General features: G+C 47.9%; 1 protein-coding gene across 2 annotated transcripts in view; it reads left to right on the top strand.

Annotated features, from left to right (window-relative positions):
• The window catches only part of RCC1L (RCC1 like), a 36,198-nt gene extending 12,749 nt beyond the window's left edge, over positions 1–23,449 (top strand). For both annotated transcript variants that reach the window (XM_031432776.2, XM_031432780.2), the window contains exons 6-11: positions 1,438–1,522; positions 4,242–4,423; positions 7,318–7,405; positions 8,267–8,440; positions 10,892–10,977; positions 22,443–23,449. In XM_031432776.2, coding sequence (XP_031288636.2) covers positions 1,438–1,522; positions 4,242–4,423; positions 7,318–7,405; positions 8,267–8,440; positions 10,892–10,977; positions 22,443–22,520 — 693 coding nt within the window. In that variant the 3' untranslated portion in view covers positions 22,521–23,449. The remainder of the gene's footprint in view (positions 1–1,437; positions 1,523–4,241; positions 4,424–7,317; positions 7,406–8,266; positions 8,441–10,891; positions 10,978–22,442) is intronic.
• Positions 23,450–25,200: the final 1,751 nt, after the last annotated feature.

Here is a 25,200-nt window from a genome sequence, read left to right as displayed (position 1 = left end):
TGGCACGTGGTAGATACTTCAATACTTAAATATGTAAAGAAATGTATACATAAAGTGCTTACAAGAGCACCAGAAGGAGAATTGTTACATGTACCTGGGGTGGACAGGAAGGAGAGATGGCATCATGGAGGAGGTGGCAGAGGAACTTACCAGATGGGCCAGGGATGGGTGGGAGGAAAGGTTTTATGGCAGAAGGAGCAGCCGGAAGGCTTTATCGTGCTGAGAGCATGCAGCGTGGCTGGAGTTTGGTGTGCCTGTGGGGCAGTGGCATGGAACTGGCTGAAAGATGGGCTGAGAGTGAATGATGCAGGGTCTTATATGCCCTGCTTAGACTTTGTCCTCTTGATGGTTGGAGGCTGTCAAAGTTTCTCAGTAGGGCGAGTAACAGCCAAGTCATGGTCTGTTTAGAAAGATAACTTTGGCCATGGAATAAAGGAGCATTGGGGGAGGAGGTGATGAAGGCCATTTGGGAAGCTGTGGGGAGAAGGGACAGGTGGGGAGACAGGTAAGGAGAACTGACTGGATGTGAGGTGTGATTAGATGGGCAGGTAGGCAGCTGGAAGGAGCTAAGTGTGTGATTCCACAGGCTAATGAGTGGCTGCTGATGTTCTTGACCTGGTGGCAGGCGGAGTTCTGGAGAAGAGCAGGCTTGGGTCGGGTGGGAGGGGAAGCGAGGAGGAGGTGCAGAGGGAATTTGCTTTTAAGGTGGCAGTGGAGTGGAGTGCTTATTGCACAGGCTTCACAGACACAGGGATGTGAGTTCAAGTCCCTGCTTCTCCACATATTACCTGGGTGACTTTGGGCAAGTTACCAAACTCCTCTGAAATTCTGTTTCTTACTGAGTGGCTGTGGTCACTGACAGCACAGTGCCTGGCAGAAGGAATGTTCACTAAATGGTGCTTTTCGTTAGGCAGTTAGCATGTTAGGTCTGGAACTCAGTAGAGTTGTTGAGACTGGAGGTGACAATATGGAGGTGACGGTGAAAGCCTTGGGGACAGACGCAGTCTCCCAGGAAGCATGTAGAGTGAGGAGGGAAGAGGACAGAGGACAGACTTGGGAGAAGGATTCCAGCACTGAAGGGTCTGAGTGGAGACTGAGCTAGAGAGGCAGAGCGGGGAGGGAAGAGGAAGGCTTACAGAGGAGGGAGTGGTTCCCCAGCAATGCAGTGGGGTGGAAAAGCTTGCAGGTTTGCTCCCAGGACATCTGGCGCTGTTCTTCAGCAAGGGCAGTCTCAGGGGAGTGGGAGACACAAGCTGGGCTGCGCTGGATTGAGAACGAGTAAGATGTGGAGGCAGAGGGGGCAGCCTGCCAGCCCCGGCCGTGGCCTGCTTGGGGCTCAGGAGCAGGGGGAGTGGTGCAGAACTCTGGGCTCTTTGACTGGGACACTGGGCTTCTAAGGATTCCTTCTCACCAACCTCACTCCTCTTTGTCTGATAGGTCGCCTGTGGTCAGGACCATAGTCTGTTCCTGACGGATAAAGGAGAAGTGTATTCTTGTGGATGGGGCGCCGATGGGCAAACAGGTACTGTCCCTTCCACCGCTTGCTGGGGATGGTGCAGCTGGCTGGAACCCGCCTGCCGCATTGGACTCCTACCTCTCCTGTCTCTTCCTGGGGAGTGCTATTCTGTTGTGTCCTGTCCATTCCCCTCATCCCCGGCTCCCATAGAAACGAGCTGATAAACAGGATCAGATAGAGGATTGGAGCCGCCCAAGACGAATTCTGAGGCTTTTTATTTTTGTTTTTTTAATGGAGGTACTGGGGATTGAACTGAGGACCCCTTGCTTGCTAAGCATGCGCTCTACCTCTGAGCTATACCCTCCCCTCAATTTGAGTCTTTAAGAGACAAATGCTACCTAAATGGAGCTCGATTTCAACTGATTTGAGAAGGATGTGATTCAGGGAGAGAGGAATAAGGGATAAGCTTTATCAACCTCGTGTGTTTTATCTTTTTGTTTTTGGTATTTGTCTGAAGGGAGGACCTTAAACTTAAGATTTATATCCTGCATAAATCCTCTCTAATCCTGCCGCCACATCAGATCATCTTTGTTCCTTGACTGTTTTCTTTCAGTCCTTGTTCATATGTGTATGTCTTTTATATGGTAATTATGGTAATCATGGCAGAGCTGTGATTTTTATATGCTTGTTTTATTGTTAAGTTTACATGAACCATTTTTCCATGTTGGTATACTTTTCAGTTACGTTTTTAATATTTGTGTGATTTAGCATCAGACTAATATACCATAAAGTAAATTACTCAGTTTATCATTTTATCAAATAGTTGTTTAATCATACTTTTTTCGGGGTGGAGGTGCAGTGGCCATTCAAAATATTATGGCATTTGTCATGTATATGTATCTAGCTTTTTCTTTCATTTGGATTATTGCCTTAGGATAAATTCCCAAGAGTGGGTCAAAGGATTAGAATGTTTTTATTGTTTTCAGAATGTGTTGTTCAGTTGCTTTCCAAGTTTTACTAGTTTATATTGCCATTAGCAATGTATGGAAGAACCAACTTAACCATAACGTCTCTAGCAACAAGTATTGTCAAATTAAGTGTGCTGATTTAATTACTATGCCAGCTTTTAAATTTCTTTAGTGACTAGAAAGGTGAAGCTTCTTCTTTTTTTAAATTTTGGTGTGGGTAGCTCTTAAAATTCAGCTTTTTATAAGAAGAATGTAAATTGTTGATACATTTGGACAGCATAGACCAAGGAATAAGGTGAAAGGTGAAAGTCTCACTCGCTGGAGATAACCATGGTTGACAGTTGCCTGGTGCCATTCCAGAAGGTCTCCGTCACATGCTATGCCTCCTACGGCCTCACTGCCCTTGCTCACCAGGCTGAGTCCAGCCCTGTGGGCCCCTATAGGCTGTTCTGGAGCCTACCCACCTCTTTGCTGCCATAGGGCCTTTGCACATGCCATTCCCTTAGCCTGGAATGCTCTTTTTTGCTCTCCTTTTCATCCTGTAGGCCTCAGTTGGGTGTTGCCTCTTCAGTGAAGGCTCCCTGACCATCCTGTTTAAATTGCTCATTCTTCCTGGCAGTTTCTGTCTTGGCATCCTAGTCCTTACTTTCATCACTCAACATTTTGAATTACTTTTTTAAAATTGTTTTTATTATATATGTATTATATTTGTAATTTTTATTCTGTCTATACCCAAAAGATGACATGTAGGCTTTGCTTTTGCCTGTTGCCAAGGTGTGCTGCCATTCTGACATGGCTCTGGGTTCCTTTGGGGAAGCCTGGTTTAAGCAGGTTCTGTTTCCTGCCTCAGTCTGCTGCCCAGGCATTACCTCCACGGCAGTGCTGACCGTAACATGAGTCCTCTGGCAAGCCCTTTCTTTTCCTCTGCTTGCTGTTTACCAGTCCAGTTTGCCAGTTTCGATTTGTTGTTTTTGGGGGAGAGTATGGGGGACTGAGGTGGAATGGGCTCTTAGAGAGTTTATTTTCTAGCAAGCCCCACAGTGCATTAGGATTTGCTGGTTGTAACTTTGGTTTCCCAGTGCATGTAAAAGTTATGTTTGCACTACCCTATAGTCTGTTAAGTGTGCGATAGCATTATGCCTAAAAAAAAAAAAGTACATACCTTAATTGAAAAATATCTTATTGCCAAAAAATGCTATCTCTGACAATATAGGGTTGCCATAAACCTTCGATCAAAACAAAAACAAAAACCCCAATATCTGTGAAGCACAATAAAACGAGGCCTGCCTATGTAGACAAGGTCTGATGGGTTCATTGTGTGGTGGTGTTTCATCTTGAAAGGGTTTCTAACTTGAATCAGACTTAGAAAGTATCAAGGGTTTTAAACGTAAACAGTTACTCTGATGTTTTTTCCTTTTCTGAGAGAACCTGGAGAAGGAAGTTAGATAGCACACAGAGGAACAGATGAGCATTTCTGAGTTGACGTTTGTAAAGTGCTTAAAACAGTTCGGCACATAGTAAGTCAATGCGTAAGTAAATAAATAAAAACCTAATTACCCCCCCAAACAAAATTTAAAAATAAATAAATAAATAAATAAATTTAAAGGGGGAATGTATAGCTCAGGGGTAGAGTGTGTGCCTAGCATGCATAAGGTCCTGGGTTCATTCCACAGTACCTCCATTAAAATAAATAAATAAATAAACACCTAATTACCTCCCCCCAAAACAAAATAAAAAAAAAATAAGTCAGTCAATGCAAGTGTTGGTTAAAAGAATAAACAGTTCAAAGTAAGTAACGCAGTTTTCCGTGGTGGCAGGTCTAGGTCACTACAGTATCACCAGCACACCCATCAAGCTGGGTGGAGACCTTGCTGGTGTGAACGTTGTCCAGGTGGCCACCTACGGCGACTGCTGCCTGGCTGTGTCGGCTGATGGCGGCCTCTTCGGTTGGGGAAACTCTGAGTACCTGCAGCTGGCTTCTGTCACTGACTCCACACAGGTATGAGGTCACCTATAGCCTGGTGCTGGGAGGTTTGGAAATAGAGCATTAAGGACATTTACAAGAGGTTTTTCACTGAGGTATGATGTATAGAGTGCTGTGTAGGCCTCACCTGCTGTAAGATGCCTCGTCAAGGGACTGAGTTCTTGGTGATCTCATTGGAGCCTGGAAAGAAAACAGGCTGAAAACCATCATTATCAGTACTTGGATGAGACAGTCCTGGTTTAGAGCAGTACTTTAGATGTGTCCGTGTACCCTGTTTTGTTCTGAAAGGGATGTGAGGCTGTTTACACAAGTTCCTGTGATGTCATGTGCATTTTGTTGTGGTCTAGCATTATGTGCCCCTAAAGCACACGATCTGAGGTGTGCACCTCGATGAAGACACCTGTGTGACGCCCAGATCAAGCAGTAGTGCACCAGCAGCCCTGCCTGTGGCCTCTCCCCATCACACCCCTCCTTCTCACCAAAGGGAGCCAACATCAATACAATACAGTAGGATTCTGAACATTTTATTAAGGAAAATTCCAAATATAAACAAAAAGTTGAGCTCACTGCATACTTAATCTCTGTATCCATCACCCATGTTCAGCAATGACCAACTAACAGCCCATTCAGAAAAACAGATATAATTCACCATTTTAAATTGTATGATTTAGTGGTTTTTAGTATATTCACAAGGTACTGTCTAATTCTGGAACATTTCTATTATCTCTCCCCACCAAAATATCAAAACAAAACAAAAAAACCCCACACATGTAATGGCCAATTTTGTTGCATCTGTAATTCCATATACTTTTCTGTCCTAGGTTATTTTGAAGCAAATCCTGGATAGCATATCCATAAAAGTTTCAGTATATATCTTCTGATAAGGACTTAGTATCATCCAACTTCTGACAACATACAGAAGGGTCTTAAATATATATTACTGGATAAAGAAATATGCACAAAGGGATAAAGTTCAGCTAAGAGGATGAAAACATTCATTCTCTATGGTCAAACGCAGTGGCTAGAAGTGGTTGCAGATTAGGCTCTGAGCTCTCTTGTAGCCAAAACAAAGACAGAAACATGGTCATTTAAGTGATTCATTGTTTCTATAAGATAAACAGCAAATAAAGTGTCCAGAAGCAGTGCTGCTCTTCCTGATAGCGAGGCCTGAGACCAGTGTCTCCCACGGCCTTCCTGTGGGGGACAGATCCAGGGTCATGTCATGTTATCTATGCTGCGTAACAAATGACCCCAAAAGTTAGTGGCTTAACACACGTTTATTATCTCACAGTTTCTGTCAGTCAGGAATCTAGAGGTGGCTTAGCTGGGTCTTCTGGCTCTGAATCTCTCAAAGCTGGGTGGGAGGCTCTACCTCCAGGCCCACTCTGGTGGTTAGCAGCAGGATGCAGGTCTTTGTGGACTGTTGGGCTGGGGCCCCAGTTCCTCCCTGGCGCTTGGCCGGCTCCTAGTGGTGGTTGGCCAAGCCTCCTTGGTTCCTTGCCGTGGAGGCTGCTCCATGTGACAGCTCACAACATGGCAGCTGCCTTCAGCAGAGCGAGCAAATGAGAGGGAAGAGAGTGTCAGTGAGATGGAAGCCAGTGTTTTATAATTTAATCCTGGCAGTGACTTCCCCCAACTTTTGCTGGAATTCTGGTCTTTAGAAGTAAGTCACTGGGTCCAGCCCCCCACACAAGGGCGCAGATTCCACACGGGTGTGATTAGCAGGAGACGGGTCATTTGTCTTGGAAGCAGCCCACCACACCCGAAATTCTTTACTTGGCCCGAGCCTCATCCTGTTGGTGACAACAGTCGTGCGTTGCCAGTGGCTCTTTGCTGGAGCATCTCTCAGCCTTTGCTGAAGGCCTTGTGCCAGAGCACAGTTAGGCAGAGAAGCCCTGAGAGCCAGACAGCGGAGGCCAGGCCAGCACCGACAGCCTGGTGTCGGCTGGGCATACATCCTCTGGATCAGGAAGCCCCTTTGGAGTCAACTTAGGGCTTGTTATCCTCCAGCTGTCTCCATTAGCACGTAACTCTGTAAAAATTCATGGCTATCACGGAAGCACTTAAAACCTATCTTTCCAAAGGTATTCCTCAGTAGAGGCGCCAAGATCAAATCCTGCTGGAAAGCTAAGTTGGCTACGCTACATTCTGCAAACCCCTGACCCTTCCATCTCACTGAGCAGAAGTGCCACTTGGCTGTGTCTAGGCACTGAGAGTTCAACATGTCCCAGGGTGACTTCATGCTCATCCCTGATGCCCCAGTCTTTCTCCCTTATTACCCACGTCCACTCACATTCCCCTCTAGAAATCATGTTCCTCTCCTGCGTAAAACCCTTACTGGCTCCCACTGTGCTTAGGATAGAGACCAGATCTTTACAATGGTCTATAGCATCCTGTGTGATCTGGTTTCCCTTCTCCCCAGCAGCATCCTGCAGATACTCCCCCTCGTCCCCCAGCTTCAGCCACCCTGCCCTCGTTTAAACTCCTGAATGTGCCATGCTCGCCCCACTCCCTTTGCACGTGCCATCTCCCCAACTTGGGATTTCTTCTCTCCTCCCCTGGCCTGCTTCCTCCTGACTGCTCCTCCCCACAGACGAGATCAGGTTCCCTGTCTCACACCCAGAGACCCCTGCACTTTTCCTCATCACACTCAGCTCAGATTCATCTTTTGTTGGTCTTGGCTGACATCTGCCTCCTCCACTAGACTAAACTCTGAGCGTGGGACTGGGTCTCTCTCCCCGTCTCATTCCCAACACCCGTTAGATGTTTAGCATATGGATGACGTTCAGGAAGTATTTGTGGAGTGAGTGAATGAACTGGGACTTAACCTACTCTGTACATAAAACAGAAGATCTCCAAGTTCTTGCTGGTTTGTCATCCTCACAGTATGGATTGTTCTTTTGATTCAGGTGAATGTCCCCCGGTGCTTGCCCTTCTCAGGAGTGGGGCAGGTGAAGCAAGCTGCGTGTGGGGGTACAGGCTGTGCTGTCTTAAATGGTGAGACCCTCTTGCAGACAGCTCACTGGGAAGCTGGCAGTGGGTGGGATGAAGGAGGGTTGGTGTCCATGGGATTCACAGGCTGCAGTCCTCAGCGTGAGGAAGGGACGTGGTTGTGGGAAGATCTCGTTAGTTTGGGTTCAGTTAATAGAGGATGAGGGTGACATTCTTCACAGAAAGATAACAGCCATGATTTATACATAGACAGATGGCCAGCACAGAGCTGCGTAACTCTATCGCAAACCTCCGGAGCAGAGAATGACTACTTTCTCCCCCTCCCTGAGCCTTGGCCAAAGACTCCAGCCCTGCCTTCTCTGGAGAGGCTGGGCCGAGAAACCACAGGCAGACGGGAGGAGAGCCTTAGGGCTCAAGATACTGAGATCCAGGCCCTTGGGATTCAACATCTGGCACCACTGATGAGTGTTAAACTTTTTATAACCTGAAAATCATTTGTATGAGTTTTAGAATCTGGCCAGAAGTTGTGCTTGTACTTGGCTTGGTCTTCTGATCTGTGTGAAACTTAGAGCTGTTAGAAAAAACTGCCCTTCTAAGGCTCTCCTATGTGCACATGGAGCGGTGGGTGATTTACAGACTAGTTCTGTCCAGGGTGCCCTCAAGACGTGGGCTCATTTGTCTCCTGAGATTGGTTAGCTGTCTAGACATGTTCCACAAGCAAGAATCTGAAAGAGGAGAAAAGAAACATGATTTTAAATACCTATCAGCATGTTCTTGCCAAGCAAGGAGAGGAAAAAAAAAAAATCCATGTGGATATAATGCATCTTGGTGGTGTGGTTTGAATTTCTAGCGAGGGCGGGCTGCACTTGGTTTGACTTCCTGACTGTTGCTTTTACTGTAATGCAGGAGAAGGACATGTTTTCGTCTGGGGCTATGGAATTCTTGGGAAAGGACCAAACCTAGTGGAAACGGCTCTTCCAGAAATGATTCCACCCACTCTCTTTGGCTTGACGGAGTTCAACCCAGAAGTCCGGGTTTCCCGCATTCGCTGTGGACTCAGCCACTTTGCTGCCTTGACCAGTAAGTGACCAAGCCGGGTGGGCCCCAAAGACTGACGGAGCCTCCCCCTCTCAGGCCCAGCCCCAAACTATGGGCCGCTCTGTTTCCATCCATCCAGTGGAGTGGCGCCCTGGTGTGGATAATTAAAGAGAGCAGCTAATCCAGAAGTTTGGCTTGAGGTTGTATAATATGTGTCTTTTTATCATCCTGGAGATTTGTTTTTGATTCATTTGGTTTGTGGTTAGGCTAATGTTACAGTGAATTTTCTCAAGAGGACACCAGTCGCTGGTAGGAGAGGGGACCCTCAAGTAGGCCAGGGCACTGGGGGAAACCAGCAGAGGTTTGGCGCGTCCATGGTGGGTAAGTAGTAAATGAACGTGTGGGGCTTAATCCCGGGCCTCGGCCAAGCCTAGCCCCTCATCCAGCCGGGAATGCGGGGCGGCAAGAGGCAGGTCTGTAAGCCCGCCCTGTGGTTTTGTGGAGGTAAATCTGCCCGATTTCTCCAAAGTGCCGGGGGAGAGAGTGATCAAAGGGGAGGCTTCTGAAGTGGAGGTTTTCTCCAAGGTTTGCCAAATTACAAAGCCACAAAATACCCAGTTCCTCTGCAGACCTCCAGCGTGCCTGCTTTTCTTGATTACATCTTTTATCCCAGCACAGTGGCTGTTCAATTTGCTCCTCTTTGGTTGAGTTGAATAGTAAGACTGAGCTAAATTAATTTCACTTTGTGATTCTTAAGTAGATTCACTATTTCCTTGCAATTTAAAAATCCTTTCATCTCACGGCAAGTAATTGCTTCCTTTTTAAACATCTGGGTTGGGACAGTCCGTTTGGGCCATCCTCGTTTGTGTTCTCTGGCCTCATACTGATGTGAGGACCGCTCCAGATGACCACCCTCTGTACCCGGGTCCTTGCCACGTTCAGTCACCGTCTGCAGTTCAGATTTCCGGGGCTTGAAACAGCAGCTGCGGCGTGGGCCGCTGAGGTGGTGGGTGGAGTGTGTCCGACTGTGTGCACTGAGGCACCGAGTGCTAGCGGTGGCCCCTGGGGCGAAGAACCCTCATCGCCCCTCACGCAGTCAGCCGCTTCCATTTGCAAACGAGTCTGGGTCACATGAGCGTTTTCAAGCTATCTTGATGTTGCATAGAAGAGGCAGTAAGGACGAATTCTGGAGGTAACTATTGTCTATTTCCAGAATGTTTTAAGGCTTAAACTATGTGCAAAGTCACATACTTGGAAATCCATATGAAATCTTCGACTATGATAGATTACTTTGTTTGCTGTCATGCCATGTGTCCATTTTGGGTCACAGTGAAATGAAATCCTACCTAGACCAGTAGCCACCCTCCAAGTTACTACCCCTCAGTAGAGGGAGCCTCAGAGCACAGGTTTCTCCCCTGTCTGTGGGAGCGTTTGCCTGCGGCCGGCTGGGAAGTGGAGTTGGTTGGTTTACCCTGAGGTCTGCTCACGTTTTGGGGGCCAGATGGAACTGTTCTGTTACCCACATAAAATCTGAGGTGGAAGACCAAGGATGGTGATCAGACCAGAGGGCTCTGACAGCTCATCACAAAAGGATTCCGAATTTAATCAGCTTGGATTGTTTTCGGTCCTGGCTTTCCAGGTCTTCTGTTTCCCATGACCAAAGCCTTCTGCTAGATGGGCAGTGGCCAGTGGGGCCTCTGTGCCAAGGGTGCCCGCAGCCGGTGCGGATGGAAGTCTGGACTGAAGGCTGGGTTGTGGGAAGCTGCCCTTCCAGGGCTGGGGTCCATCCTGGAGACTGGCCTTCCCAGAGCCCAGTCTGGATTGTCTCCTGAGTGTTCTCTGTAGCCTGTCCTTTTCTTTCATGGCACGTCTTACAGTTTTAAAACATGCATTTGTTGGTTTAATCATTTGTTTATTTTTTGCTCTTTGACCAGCTCCAGCCCCATGAGGACAGGAACAGGTGTGTTCAGTCACCATCCTGTCCAGGCTTCTAGCACACAGACATAGACCTGCCCACAGAGGCACCCGGTCCCCGTGTGTCACTTGACCAAATGCTCCTGATATGTGGGGACCTAGACAAGGAATGACAAATCTCACTCTAGCAGGGCATGACCAGAATTTGAGGATGCTGAGATTTCAGGACTCGTGGAGGGCAGGGTTTGGTCAGATGTAACTGGGCCATGAGGGGTGTGCATTATGGCCGAGCAGAGTGCGCTGTGTGCAGGAGCCCAGGGGCCCGCAGCTCCACGCACACCCTCATCTCCCATGAGATGGACATAGTGTAGATCTGGGCTCGGACATGTTTTTGGCATGAGGATGGGACTGTGTAATTGTCCCTTCAAAAGAAAGCATTAATGCCTGGGAGAAATTGACGTTTAACATGGATTTGTTTTTACCTGGTTCTAAAAAGCTTGTTCTCATGATCCTTCCCCTTCTTGGAGACTTGCTCTTGGCCTAAGCCCTAATGAAGCCATGGTTTTCCTTTCTTTGCAGACAGAGGAGAGCTGTTTGTGTGGGGCAAGAACATCCGGGGGTGCCTGGGAATCGGTCGCCTGGAGGACCAGTACTTCCCGTGGAGGGTAGGTCTGGACTGGACGGGTTATGGGCATGACCCCAGAGCAGATTCACCTGACGTGGCGGCTGGGCCTCCACCAGGTCCTCAGGGACTGCCTGCCCGCCCTTTGCGCCATGGTGTCAGCTGAGGCTACGTGCTGGTGAGCTGCCCAAGCGCATGCCTGGCACCAGCCTCTCAGGCCACAGAGCGCATTGACCTCAGCTCCTTCCGGGCCCTAGGGGGTGAGTGGCCCGCCCAAGGGGGCATCAGCCTGACCTGGGCTCCAGTCGTAAGGTGCCTGTGAGAGGCCTTGCTGGAGGCGGTCTGTGGGCACACGGGTGCCTCAGGGCAGAGCAGGCCGCAGGCCCAGGGCCGCGGGGCTCCTGAAAGAGGGGAATTGAGATGGAGTTGATGTGCCAGGAGCTGTTTACAGGGGCTCATGGACAGGAATGTTTTACAGAGAATATAAAAGAAAACAGGATGTTTAATATCTAAGAGCGCCTTACCACAGCCACCAAAGTAAAAACAAAGGCTCTTCTTAGGGGGAGGATGCAATTATACAAAAAGGCTCATTTCAAAATTAAAGGGGAAGGAGAATTGTAGTTTATCTTAGTGTTGTTTACTAAGCCAGTTCTTCAAGATCTAAAAAGAAGCTATTTTTCTGAATACAGACCATTTGGACATGATACAAAATGTAGTATGAAAAATAAGTCTCCCACCTCTGGTCCCAGAGGCAGCCACCAGTTCTGGTTCCCTCTGTTCCCTTCCAGGGACGGGCTCTGTGTAGAGAAGCGTGTGTGCGTGTGCACGCCTGTGCGCGCGCCTGCCTAAGGGTCTTCTTTGTAGCTTACGTTTTATTGTGTTTTGAAATTGTTTAAAGCATTTTTTAAAAAAACACATGTAAAAATGCAGAAGAAATGTATAATTAAAAATAAGGATTTGTCAGTCAAAAAGCCACAGCAAAATATTCTGAGGCACTTTAGTATTTTAGGGGCTGTTTCCCTCGGCCCCTCCCTTGGCTGCCGGCTCTCCTGGCTCCTTGTGATCTCGGCACACCCTGACTCCCTTATAAAAGCTGTGGGCGCTGTCTCTAAGAGAACAGGTCAGAACAGGCCAAAAGGGAGACTTTAAACTCGACTGTGCCCCAGAGTTGTTCCCAGGCTGCTTGGTGCTGACCCGCTTGTAATGCCAGGAAATGCATGAGCCTGGAAATGCCAGCGTGTGTGAGCAATGGCGCATCGGCCGGTGGACGGCAGCTCAAGGAACGTGCACGTGGAGTAAACATCCCACTTGTTCTTTTGGGAGTTCGTCCCTGCCCTCTCTAACCCCCCAGAAGGACTTCTTTCGGAGGGGAAGCTTGGGAAGCAGTCAAGCAACTGGGTTTTGGATAACTGACCATTGTGACTAGGGGCTCCCCACCTGCCTTCATTTCCTCCAAATCAAAACAAAGATAAGCCATGAAATAAGGTTTGAAATCAGAGAGCATTTTCTCTGTTGAAATGGCCGAGCCAAGCCTGGTCTCTGTGGTAGAGTGGGGAGCGGTAGGCTCTGGAGGCCGGCGCCCTCACTGTTCAGGCCAGACTCCCCTACGCTGACTCCTCCTTGTCAAGTGTCCCTCTGGAATGTCATTCCCGGGCTCCATGCCATTAGGGAGAGGCCACTCCGCTCTGTTCCTGTGACGGCTGCTTTCTTGCCACACTGTTGTCTCCCCTGGTGCATTTGTGGAGCCCTCAGTGTCTGTGGGGCTCCTTCGCCCCTTGTCACCTTTTGGTCAGGGTTGAGAGAACTGGGTGAAGGAGAGGGCTTGGAAGGATGGCGCTGAGGTCCGGGGCTGGGCCCTTTCCATGCAAGCTTGAGGATGCGAGTCTGGGACTCTCCCAGAGTGGAGGTGGCAGGCACCAGGTTTTTGATCAACTAGGTTGGATTCCTTAAAAAACTATACTTTCTTATTAATCTTCAGTAGGGGATATGTTACATCCTTTAAAAAGTATTCCAAGAGGGGCGGGGATTCAAGACGGTGGAATAGAAAGATGCAGAGCTCACCTCCTCCCACAAATACATCAAAAAATACATCTACGTATGGAACAATTCTCACAGAATACCTACTGAACTCTGGCAGAAGATCTTACACAAGCAAAGCTACAAGAAAAATCTCCATGTAACCAGGTAGGAAGGAAAAAAAAATTGGGATTGGACCTGCACCCCTGGGAGAGAATGGTGGGAGAGGAAGGGTTCCTTCAACCTGGGGAGCCCCTTCAGTGGGGAGATCAGCAGGGCAGAAAGGGAGCTTCCGAGGCTCAGAGGAGAGTGTAGCAACTGCTTTCCAGCAGGCAGAACAGAGAGAGACTGGGGCAGAGGATCCCTGCCACCTCGCTGCGGTCCCCAGCCCGAGACATGAGCCTGCTGGTGCGTGCTGGGGCTGGGTGCTGCAACTTGGGCTTCAGGGGACAAACCCAGGGAGAAGACTGGGGTTGGCTGCGTGGAGACATCCTGGGGGTGCTGGAATGTAGAATGGGCTGAAACTGGAAGTGTGTGCAGTGGAGCCGGGGTCCACCATAAAAAGCTCCATTGTTAGCTTGCACAAAGGGGTGGAAAGGGAGGGGCAAGACCTTGCCATAGCAGCCTCCTTCTTGGTGTGTTCACAGGGTGTGGCCCTACCATAAAAACATTTTTAATGTGTGAAGGGAGGGGCTAAAAGCTGAGCAGTGGCCCAGGCAGCTTTTGTGAATTTATGCCAAATGCCTTTGTAAGCTCACTGCCTGTTGGACATCTGAGCAGAATACTGGCGTGCAGCTGGGGCAGGTCCAGTGTTAACAGCGGGCACTCAGAGGTAGGTCTGGGGTCTGGGCTGACCCTATAGCCCAGTGGGTGCTGGTGCTTGACTTCAGCAGATCTCCCCTGGTGGCTTTGTGAGCACAGGACTTGAGGGACACCAGGGCAGGCTGCCTGTATTCCCATGGCTAAGGTGGGGCCGGGGGCAGTGTCAACAACAGTGTACTTCATAGGCCTGCACAGTTCCAGTGGACAGCTCCAGTGGAGGAATACTCAGTGGCTTCCCAGCTGAAGTGCTCCAGTCCTACCTGCCTCACACAGCAGCCCAGAAATGGATCTAGGGGTTATTACACCAACAACTGGGGAGCAGACTCAGCCCCTGACAGGACTGTGACAACCACAGGCAAAGAGGAGGCCTCTCCCAACATCCAGTGCAGGCTCTGGTCACCACAACACCAGTCACACACCGCCTGTCAAGGGGATAACAGCCAGCTCACACACAGGAAAGATGTGGCAGCTATCTATACTAAAAAGGGACCTGGCAACAAAAATAGTAGATGCACGCGCACTATATACAGAAGAACAGCCCTTCAAGACCAGAGTAGATAATGATTACTCCTAAATTCATAGGAGATAATAAGAATACTGAAAGAAAGGCTATTGATAGAAATGCAGGTTACTGTAAAAAGGAACTAGAAACTATAAAGAGGAGCCAATTTATATCAGAAAACTCTTTAAGATGAAAGCCAAGTTAAAGGCAATAAATAGCAAACTAAATAATGCAGAAGAATGAATGAGTGATCTGGAAGATAGGATAATGGAAATTAGCCAATCAGAACAGCAGACAGAAAAACAGATGAAGAAAATGAAAGCAATATGAGATCTATGGGATAATATAAAGCGTGCCGATCTACACATAATAGGGGTTCTAGAAGGAGAAGAAAGAGAAAAGAATTGAAAACATTTGAAGAAATTACGGCTGAAAACTCCCCAAACCTAAAGAAGGAAACAGATCTCCAGGTACAGGGAGCACAGAGGGTCCCAAACAAGATGAATCTGAACAGAAGTATTATAATTAAAATGGCAAAAGTTAAAGAGAAGATTTAAAGGCAGCAAGAGAAAAAACAAAGAGTTAGCTACAAGGAAACCCCCATAAGGCTATCAGCAGACTTCTCTATGGAAATGTTGCAGGCTGGAAGGGAGTGGCAAGATATATTCAAAGTCCTGAGAGAGAAAAACCTGCAACTAGGATACTCTACCCAGCAAGATTATCATTCAGAATAAAAGGAGAGATGAATAATTTCTCAGACAAGCAAAAACTGAAAGAATACAGCAATACTAAACCTAGCCTCAAAGAAACATTTAAGGGTCTTCTCCAAATAGAAAAGAAGCAAGAATCTATAGAAAACAGAAAAATCACAATTGGAAATATGATAACTACAATGAACAAGCAAAAGGATAAACATGAAGATATAAAAGAGGACATCAAAATCATAAAATATGGAGGAGGGGAGTAAGAAAATGTAGGTTTTTTTTTTAAGAATGTTTGAGTCTTTATGACTACCAGTCTAAAGCATGTAGATACAGTCATGTGTTAATATACTTGAAAAACAGGGTAACCACAAATCAAAAACATACAGTAGAGTCACAAAAACCAAAAGAGAGAACTCAAGAATAATACAAAAGAAAATAATCAAACCACAAAGGAAAAGAAAAAACAAAGGAACAGAGAAGAAATACAGTCAACTGGAAAACAAGGTTTATAATGGCAGTGAATACATACCAGTAATTACCTTAAATGTCAGTGGACTAAATGCTACAATCAAAAGACACAGTGGCAGATTGGATAATAAAACAATCCTACAGTATGCTGCCTACAAGAGACCCACTTTAGGGTAAAGGCACAAACGGATTGAAAGTGAGGGGATGGAAAAAGATATTTGATGCAAATGGAAATGACAAGAAAGCCAGGGTAGCAATATTCATATCAGACAAAAGTAGACTTTAAAACGAAGTCCATAAAGTAAAATAAAGAAGGACACTATATAATGATAAAAGGATCAATATAAGAGGATATTATACCCTTTAACATATATGCACCCAATATAGGAGCACCTAAATACATAAAACAAATACTAACAGACATAAAGGGAGAAATTGTTGGGAATACAATAATAGTAGGAGACTAACACCCCACTAACATCAATGGACAGATCTTCCAGACAAAGTCAGTAAGGCAACAGAGACACTAAATGATGCAGTAGTACAGTTAGACTTAATATTTGCAGAAAATCACATCCAAAAAAACTCAGAATATACATTCTTTTCAATTGCACATGGAACATTCTCTGTGGTAGACCGCGTACTGGGACACAAAACAAGCCTCAACAAAGTCAAGAGGACTGAAATTATTTCAAGCATCTTTTCTGACCATAATGGCGTGAAACTAGAAATCAACCATAGAAAGATAAACAAGAGAAAAATGATTGCGTGGAGACTATATAACATGCTACTAAAAAACCAATGGGCCAATGATGAAACCAAAGAGGAAATGAAAGAATACCTTGAGACAAATGACAATGAAAACACAACCACACGATCTGTGGGATGCAGCAAAAGCAATCCTATGAGGGAAGTTCATAGTGACACAGGCCTTCCTCAAAAAACAAGAAAAATCTCAAACAAACTAACCTAAGAATTAGAAAAAGAACAAACAAAACCTTAAGTCAGCAGAAGGACAGAAATAATAAATAAGGACAGAGAGAAAATAAAAGAGAGATTAAAAAAAAAAAAACAGAAAAAAAATCAATAAAGCCAAGAGCTGGTTTTTTGAAAGAGTAAACGGAATCTACAAACCTCTGGCCAGGCTCACCAAGAAGAAATGAGAGAATCCAAATAACTAAAATAAGAAAGAGGAGAAATTACAGACAATACCACAGAAATAAGAAATAAAAAAGAGAGAATAGTATGAACAATTATATGCCAACAAATTGGACAACCTAGAAGAAGTGGACAGGTTTCTAGAAACAAAGTCTACCAAAACTGAATCAAGAAGAAACATAATTTGAACAGACTAATCACCAGAAATGAAATAGACTCTATAATTTAAAAAAAACTCCCTGCAAACAAAAGTCCAGGACCAGATGGCTTCACTGGGGAATTCTTTCAAACATATAAAGAAGAGCTCTTAACAATCCTTCTCAAACTCTTCCAAAGACTGAAGAGAAGAGGACACTCCCAAAGTCTTCTGTGAAGCCACCATCACCCTGATACCAAAACCAGACAAAGACATTACCAAAAAAGAAAATTACAGGCCAGTATCTTTGAAGAATATAGATGCAGAAATTGTCATCAAAATATTAGCAAACCGAATCCAGCAACACAGAAAAAGGATCATATACTATGATCAAGTTGGATTTATGCCAGGGTCACAAGGATAGTTCACACAGATCAGTCAATGTGATACACCACATGAACAAAAGAAAAGGACAAGAACCACATAATCGTCTCAATAGATGCAGAAAAAGCATTTCATAAAATTCAACATCCATTCATGATAAAAACCCTTGCCATAATGGGTATAGAGGGAACATACCTCAACATAATAAAAGCTGTTTACGACAGACCCACAGCCAACATGATACTCAACAGTGAAAAGCCGAAAGCCTTCCTGCTGAAATCTGGACTAAGAGAGGCTGCCCCTCTCACGACTGCTGTTCAGCATGGTATTGCAAGTCCTAGTCATAGCAGTCAGACGAGAAAATGACATAAAGGGACCCACATTGGAAGGGAAGAAGTAAAACTGCTACTATATGCAGATGACACGACACTATCTATAGGAAACCCTAAAGACTCCACACAGAAACTACTAGAGCTGGCAAACGAATTCAGCAAGGTAGCAGGACACAGGATTAACGTATAGAAATCTCTTGCATTTCTTTACACTAGCAATGAAATATCAGAAAAGGAAAGTAAAAAAAAAATTGGGACTAAACCTGACCAAGGAGGTGAAAGACATATTCTGAGAACTATAAAACACTAATAAAGGAAATTAAAGATGATTTAAAGAAATCGAAAGATACCCCATGCTCTTGGACTGGAAGAATTAATATTGTTAAAATGGCCATAATACCCAAAGCAATCTACAGTTTAATGCAACCCCTATCAAATTACCCAGGACATTTTCCACAGAACTAGGACAGACAATCCTTAAATTGTTATGGACTCACAAAAGATCTAGAATTGTCAAAGCAATACTGAAGAAAAAGGAGTGAAGCTGGAGGCTTCAGGCAATTCTACAGAGCTACAGTAATCAAAACAGCATGGTACTGGCACAAAAACAGACACGGCTCAATGGAACAGAATAGAGAGCCTAGAGATAAACCCACACACCTACGGTCAATTGATCTCTGACAAAGGAGGCAAGAATATATAGTGCAGAAAAAACAGTCTCTTTGGCAAGTGATGTTGGGAAAGCTGGACTGCCACATGTAAATCAATGAAATTAGAACACTCCCTCACACCATAGGCAAAAATAAAACCAAAATGGCTTAAAGAATTAAACATAGGACAGGACCCCATAGATCTCCTAGAAGAGAATATAGGCAAAACAGTCTCTAACATAAATCGTAGCAATGTTTTTCTAGGGCAGTCTGCCTAGGCAATAAAAATAAAAGTAAAAGTAAACAAGTGGGACCTAATTAAACTTACAAGCTTTTGTGCAGCAAAGAAAAGCATAAACAAACCCCAAAGACAACCTACGGAATGGGAGGAAATATTTGCAAATGACATGACTGACAAGGGCTTTATTTCCAAAATATACAGACAACTCATACAACTCAATAACAAAAAACCCCCCAAAAAACAAACAAACAAAAAAACAACGTACCAGAACATGGGCAGAAGACCTAAACAGACACTTCTCCAATAAAGACATGCAGGTGGCCCATAGGCACATGAAAAGATGCTCAGTATCGCTAATTATCAGAGAGATGCAGATCAAAACTACAATGAGGTATCAGCTCTCACCAGTCAGAATGGCCATCATTAAAAAGTCCACAAATGATAAATGCTGGAGAGGGAGTGGAGAAAAGAGAACCTTCCTACACTGTTGGTGGGAATGTACTTTGGTGCAGCCACTATGGAAAACAGTACGGAGATTCCTTAAAAAACTAAAAATAGAGTTAACTATATGATCCAACAATCCCACTTGTGGGCATATATCCAGAGAAAAATCTAACTCAAAAAGATAACATGCACCCCAATTGTCAGAGCAGCACTATTTACAATAGCCAAGACATGGAAGCAACCTAAATGTCCATTGATAGATGACTGCATAAAGAAGATTGGTGTACACACACACACACACACACACACGAATACTATTATCATAGAATGAAATAATGCCACTTGCAGCAACATGGATGGACCTAGAGATTATCATACTAAATGAAGTAAGTCAGAGGAAAACAAATATATATCACTTATATGTGGAATCTAAAAAAAATGACACAGATGAACTTATTTACTAAATAGACTCAGACACAGAAAACAGACTTATGGTTACCGGGGGGAAGTTGAGAGGAGGGCTAAAGTAGTTGGGATTTATGGATACAAACTACTATATATGAAATAGATAAGCAGCAACAAGGTCCTACTGTACATCATTATAATAACCTATAATGGAAAAGAATCTGGAAAAATACATATATAACCTAATCACTTTGCTGTACACCAGAAACTAACACAACATTGTAAATCAACTGCAATTTAAAAAAAGTGTACACCGGAAATGGACACAACATTGTAAACCAACTATAATTAAAGAAAAAAAAAGTATTCCAAGAAAGAAGAAAAAAAAAGTAAAGCCTTATTTGTAGCTCCTACATTGGTACTGACTAGTTACTCTTAGACTCACGGAGCCTGGGCTTTTCTGATGGTTCGTAGGTCCCTGAAGTGACCTCTGAGCAACCTGATTCGAACCTCTCCTTCCAGAAGCTTTCCAAGATGTTTTCCTGCTCCTCATTGATGCTCGGAGCCCAGAGGGGTTCAGTGATTTCTTCAAGGTCATGCCTAGCAAGAAGCAGAGCCAAGATTCAGATGCAGAAATGTCTGACTTTGAGATGATGGTCTTGTCACCACAGTCCCCTCTTCTGGGTGGGCTTGAGCTGGAGTCCCCAGTGGTGAAGAAGAGGGTGAGGTGGGTCCCCTCTGCCCAGCGACTGCCCTGCGGGCCTGGGAATGGACCACTAGGGGGAGCTCACCTTCACCCCCACCCTCACCCCCTGCCCAGGACGTGTGCTCACTTTCCAGGGAAGAATGTGACAGCCCAGCTGTCCAGTGCTGGTGCTTTGTACCGTCTCTCGTCCCCAGAACACCCAGTGAAGGCTGGGCTGTTGGACGCGGCCTGCACCTGCGCACACTGACTTCAGGAGTCTCAGCTGCTCAGTGGGCCGGCTGCGACGTGAACCTGTGCTTCCCCATGCCCTGCTGCTCGGGCCCGGCTGGGGTTCGGGGCATGAGCTGGGGACCCTCTGGCTGCTGGGCCTCTATTATGTGGCAGCCTCAGGAGCCGCTGGGCCTCCTCGCGGGCTGAGCCATCTCCCCACTGTGGCTCTGCCTCTGGGTGCCAAGCAGGGCATCTGGGATGCAGCCGAGTGGGGAGGCGGCGAGCCTGGCTGCCTGTTCACTCCCAGTCCAGTGCTCGTCCTCAGCCTTACTGTCTTTCACCTGGTGGGCGTGTGTCTTAGGAACCTGTCCTTGTGCTGAGAGATGTTCCTACACTGATTCTGCTCACAGTTTTCAGAGTCACTGAAACCGGCCAAATATGGTTCTATTTCTGGATCTGTTTGCCTTTGCAATGTGAGTGTAAACTGGTTTAGAATAGAAACTCCTTTTAACCTTGACAAGGACAAAAATAAAACGTGGCTGAGGGCAGCCTCTTGGACTCACTTCAGGGACTGAGACTGAGAGAGCTGTCTCGCCAGGGGGCGCTGGAGCCCCTGGGGCCGCCTGCTGCTCCCTAGAGAGGCTCCCGGGGCCAGCTGCAGCCACAGCTGTCATCCCATGTGTCCCCAAGGCCACGTGGTTCCCTCTGCTCTGGGCTCTAATGGCCATGGCACTTGGGGAACAAGAACAGAGGTGCTTAAGTGCAGCAGCCTGGCTGCAGGTCAGCGGGAGAGTGGTGCTTTCCCGGGAAAGGTCAATAAAGCGCTCTAGTGGTCTCGGGAGGTTGCTGGGAGCTCACCTGGACTGGTCACCCTGGGCAGCCTGGAACGCTGTCTGCAGCTCCGGGCCTTTGCGATGAGCTGGGGGCACCGCTGTGTGTTTATTCAGTGATTTCTGTAACAGGTTTTGCTAAAGGCGTTTGTTTAGGGAGGGAGGAGTGGGTAGCATCCGTTTGCCTTGTGGCCAAGAGCCCTTAATGGACTTGTCTCCCAGCGGTCAGCGCTGCTGCTCTGGGCTTTTAGGCCAGGCCATCTGGATGAGGCCTTTTCCCCTCTTAAGCTCGGTAAACTCTGCAGGCTGTTACAGATCCCTTTCCAGCTGTCCCCGGGGAGGCATGGCGAGTTCCGATCCGGTCAGAAGAGCAGCATCAGCGTCCTGGCAGGAGGCTGGGGAGTAGGTGGTGTGGGGGCTCTGTCTTAGAAATTGCCCTCTGAGAAGACACTACATTTGTACTGCTGCTTCTTGCGTCCAGAATCTCTGGAAAGAGAAGAGTGAAGTTAAAAGTAGTTTCCAGTTCAGAGGGAAGGTGGGGAGCCGGGCAGGTGATGACAGCAGTGGTGTCCAGATGTATTTAATGCCTTTTGTTTTTTTCTCTAAATGTCACTTTAAATTGTAGCCACATGACTACCACCTATTTAAAGTAATATTTATAATAACGATAGTAATACAACAACAGGAGAAAGCAAAGTGCTCCTCTCCTGGAGAACCCGGTGGCTCTGTGGACCTGGCGATCCCAACCGTGCCGTGGGTACTGAAGAGGAGCTGCAGGGGTGGGGTTTGTCTCCAAGGCCCAGCTGTGGGACAGCGAGGGTCACCTTAAAGGCCAGCTGACTGGAGCCTCCACAGCTGCACGAGGCTGTCTGCACGTGACCTGGAGGGTTGGGCCTTCTGTGATGATGTCATCAGCCTGGGTGGGCTGTGTCTGCAGGACGACCATCCAGGCCTCTGGCACCTTCTTTAGCAAACACCCCTCGAGGGTGCCCAGGACTGGGGAGCAGCCTGCCTGAGTCTGGGGCTGGAGCTGATGGTAAAGTGAGTGAAGATGCTGGGCTGGGGCTGCCTCATTCCCAAAGTGGGGCCTGGAGGCAAGACAAGGCAGGAGGGTTTCTTGAGCTGTGGTGGTGACCCTGAGGAAAGGTCACTGAACCCATGGCTTGAACGCGAATGTTGCCCTCTGGGGAGTTACTCAGAGGAGCAGCCTCTGCGGGACGTGCATGTCCCCGGACGGTGCACGTAGGATCCCTGCTCGGGCCCAGTGTGGGCTCTTGGGGTATCTGCCGTTGATGCTGGGGACTCAGGGTGGCCCTTCCCATGGTGATTGACCCTTCCCAGCTGATTCTGCCAGGTAGGTATGAGCACCCACTTCAGGCAAGGGAGCCGAGGCCGCGCGATGAGTGAGGTCACCTCCCTAGAGGCAGAGCCAGGCTCAGGCCCTTGCTGGGCCCCTGCCAGGCCATCTTCTCTTATGGTGCGCCGGGTCTCTTTTCTCAGGTGACGATGCCGGGGGAGCCTGTGGACGTGGCGTGTGGTGTGGATCACATGGTGACTCTGGCCAGGTCATTCACCTGAACCTCCTCCCTGACCCGCTTGAGCCCAGCTCCGGCCTCAGGACCACTTGGACTGCTTAGCAGAGGTAGTTGCCAGGGCTCTGGATGGTAGCCGAGAGGGTCAGGGCCCTGCGTGTGGTGGGACGCTCTCCTGCAGCCTGGAGTGGCAGGAACGGCAGTCCTGGGATGTGGTCCCCTCTCCCCTGGAGGGCGAGCCATGCTGCCCGCACTGGGCCGAGGCCCGGGGCTGCGTGGCCCTGGCAGGGCGGGGGTGATTCGTTCACCTCGGCTGTCTCTGGGAACACAGGGCTGCTTCTGGTGTCCTGTCTGGGAACACAGGGCTGCTTCTGGTGTCCCGTCTGGTCTTAGGAAAGCTTAGCTCTGACAGAGGCCATTTCGTTGTGTCTTAAAAGGTGGCCTGGCAGTGTTGAGGGCTCAGGAGAGCTCCTGCAGCCCTTGGGCACAGCAGCGCTCCCGGCTGGTGTCTGGGCAGCTGTGCTGGGCATTGGGTGGGCCCTGCCTGACTGAGGGAGCCGGCTGGCAACTGCCAGGGTTCCTTCAGGCCCCTGCCCCTCAGCCGTTTCTGGTCGGCGCCCCCAGCCCGCTTGCTGCCCGGACACCAGCCAGAATCCCCTGGACCCAGGTTCTCTCTGGAAGTGCCAGTGGGCGCCAGCCTGGTACCCTGTGGGCCCACGGCTGTCACCGGCCTCGTGACCATTCTTACTGCCTGGCTTAGAAGACTTGAGGGGCCCCCTCGGGAAGAAATGCTGAATTCTTGTGGGTCACGGACTTCAAACACACCTGCGAAAGCTTGGCTGGAGTGCCAGCCTCGGAGAAGAAAGATTCAGAAATGGTGGAAAACATTCATGTAACTTGTCTCTTTCTTTAAAAACATCTTTTAAAAGTCTCTTTTGGAATAAAGTCTATTTTTTGCCTTTTTACTTTTAAGAACTGACAAGGTATTTTTATTTTACCTGATCATTTAGAGGTTAGCTTTCAAAAATAAGGCTTTTAGTAAAGAAGCAACTAGAAGCCAGTGAAAAATACTTTAGAAGACAGTCCTGTCTGAAACTGTTTTCTGAAGAGTCAACTCCCACAGTTCATTTGGGAGAAAATGATGAAGTACAAAAGTAACTGGTAATCATGTCACAAACTAGGACCTCACTCAGTCTGCCTACATCCTCGGCCTTTTATTCATTCACTCAACAAACACTCATTGTGCTTACGTGCCAGGTACTGTTGATCACGCTGGGTCACGTGCTGACAGAAGAATCCCTGTAAACAGGTCTCATGACGCTTACATTCGAGGAGGCAAAACAATAAACAAGCAAAATGCCACGGACGTGCGATGGCTGTGTGGGCAGTGGGGGGAAGTAAGTGGGAGAGGGGACGGGTGATGCTGGGGGGAGCTTGAAGTGGAGTGGACGCTGAGCACACGTCCTTGCTGTGACCTGAGGCAGCGGGGACCAGCCAGGCGGTGTCGGGGTGAGTGGCCCTGGCACCCCTCACCTGGGCTCCTGCCACCTCCACTTGTCAGGGGGTTGGGATTCTTCTGTTTATTGTAACAGGTTTTCCATAAACTTGAAGTAGAAATTGACAACTACCTGTCATTTACCTTCCTGCAGCTCCTAGTTGGGCGGGGTACCGAGTCACCCCAGCGGAGAGCAGTAATCTGTCCTCAGGCACACACCGTATAGCACGTGCTGATTTGCAGAGGGCAATGCCCTGAAGGGCTGGTCGGGGTCCCCCCGTGATGCTCAGAGATAGCAGGGGATGGTGGTGATGGAGGGTCTCTGTTGAAGGTGGGAATGGTTTTTAGCCTCCCCCTCAAGTGGCAGCCAAGACAGATCCAGCAACTGCCTGCACCTCAGACATGGCAGCCAGGGTACACTAAGGGATGTCCTCAGATTGCTCTTAAAATTCAGCATCTCCTAGCAGGGCCTGGTCTGCCCGGCCAGGTGGCACAGCTGCACCCTTTGTGGGTGACGGGTTCCTGGTCGGAGCGCATCTGCCAGGTCCTCTGCGCTCATGTCCCTTCACAGCTTTTGTCCCCTCAACCCCAGCCCCATGCTGAGAACCACGCAGGTGAGGGTCTGGCTGAGTGCCCAGCACTAACCTGGCATTGGGTGAAAACTCGGGCTGCGTCTGTGAAGATCCGTGCTGTTCTCCTGCGTTGCACCTGGTCCCAGCGCCTCCCCACCAGCCACGGGAGTGACTCAGACCGTCCTGAGGGCCCTTCTTCCTGTAGTCGCTGGATCAGAGCTGACCAGGTGCCTTGGCCTGTGTGGTGTGACGTACAGACACCTTCAGGCAGCCTTGGGGGCCGCACCTAGCACTGGCCCGGCTCTGTGAGACAGAGCCCCAGGGCCCGCCCGGCTCCGGAACTGTCCCCCAGGAGCTTATCCCCACCCCCAGGAACCCCACACCTGCCTTTCTCTCCCAGGAACCCATGCTGCACTGATTAAGAAATCCCAGCCTTTCTTTCATACATCCTTTGGAACTCAGCCTGGAGCATCAGCAGCCCAGATAAGGGTTGAGCTGGAGGCAATGTCTGGAGTCCTAAGCTGTACTTTTCTCACATCTGGGGCTACACTGAGATGTGTGCTCAGCAGTCACATTTAGAAGGATAAATCCAGATACTGTGGTCACCTCAAACCAGGAGTCCACTGTCTTGCCAAGGAGGCCAACAGGTGGGATGTAGC

The sequence above is a fragment of the Camelus dromedarius genome, chromosome 24 (genome assembly GCF_036321535.1).
Source record: "Camelus dromedarius isolate mCamDro1 chromosome 24, mCamDro1.pat, whole genome shotgun sequence".
NCBI classification, from domain to species: Eukaryota; Metazoa; Chordata; class Mammalia; order Artiodactyla; family Camelidae; genus Camelus; species Camelus dromedarius.
Note: the sequence above shows the minus strand (reverse complement) of the source record. Positions and strands in the feature narration are given on the sequence as shown.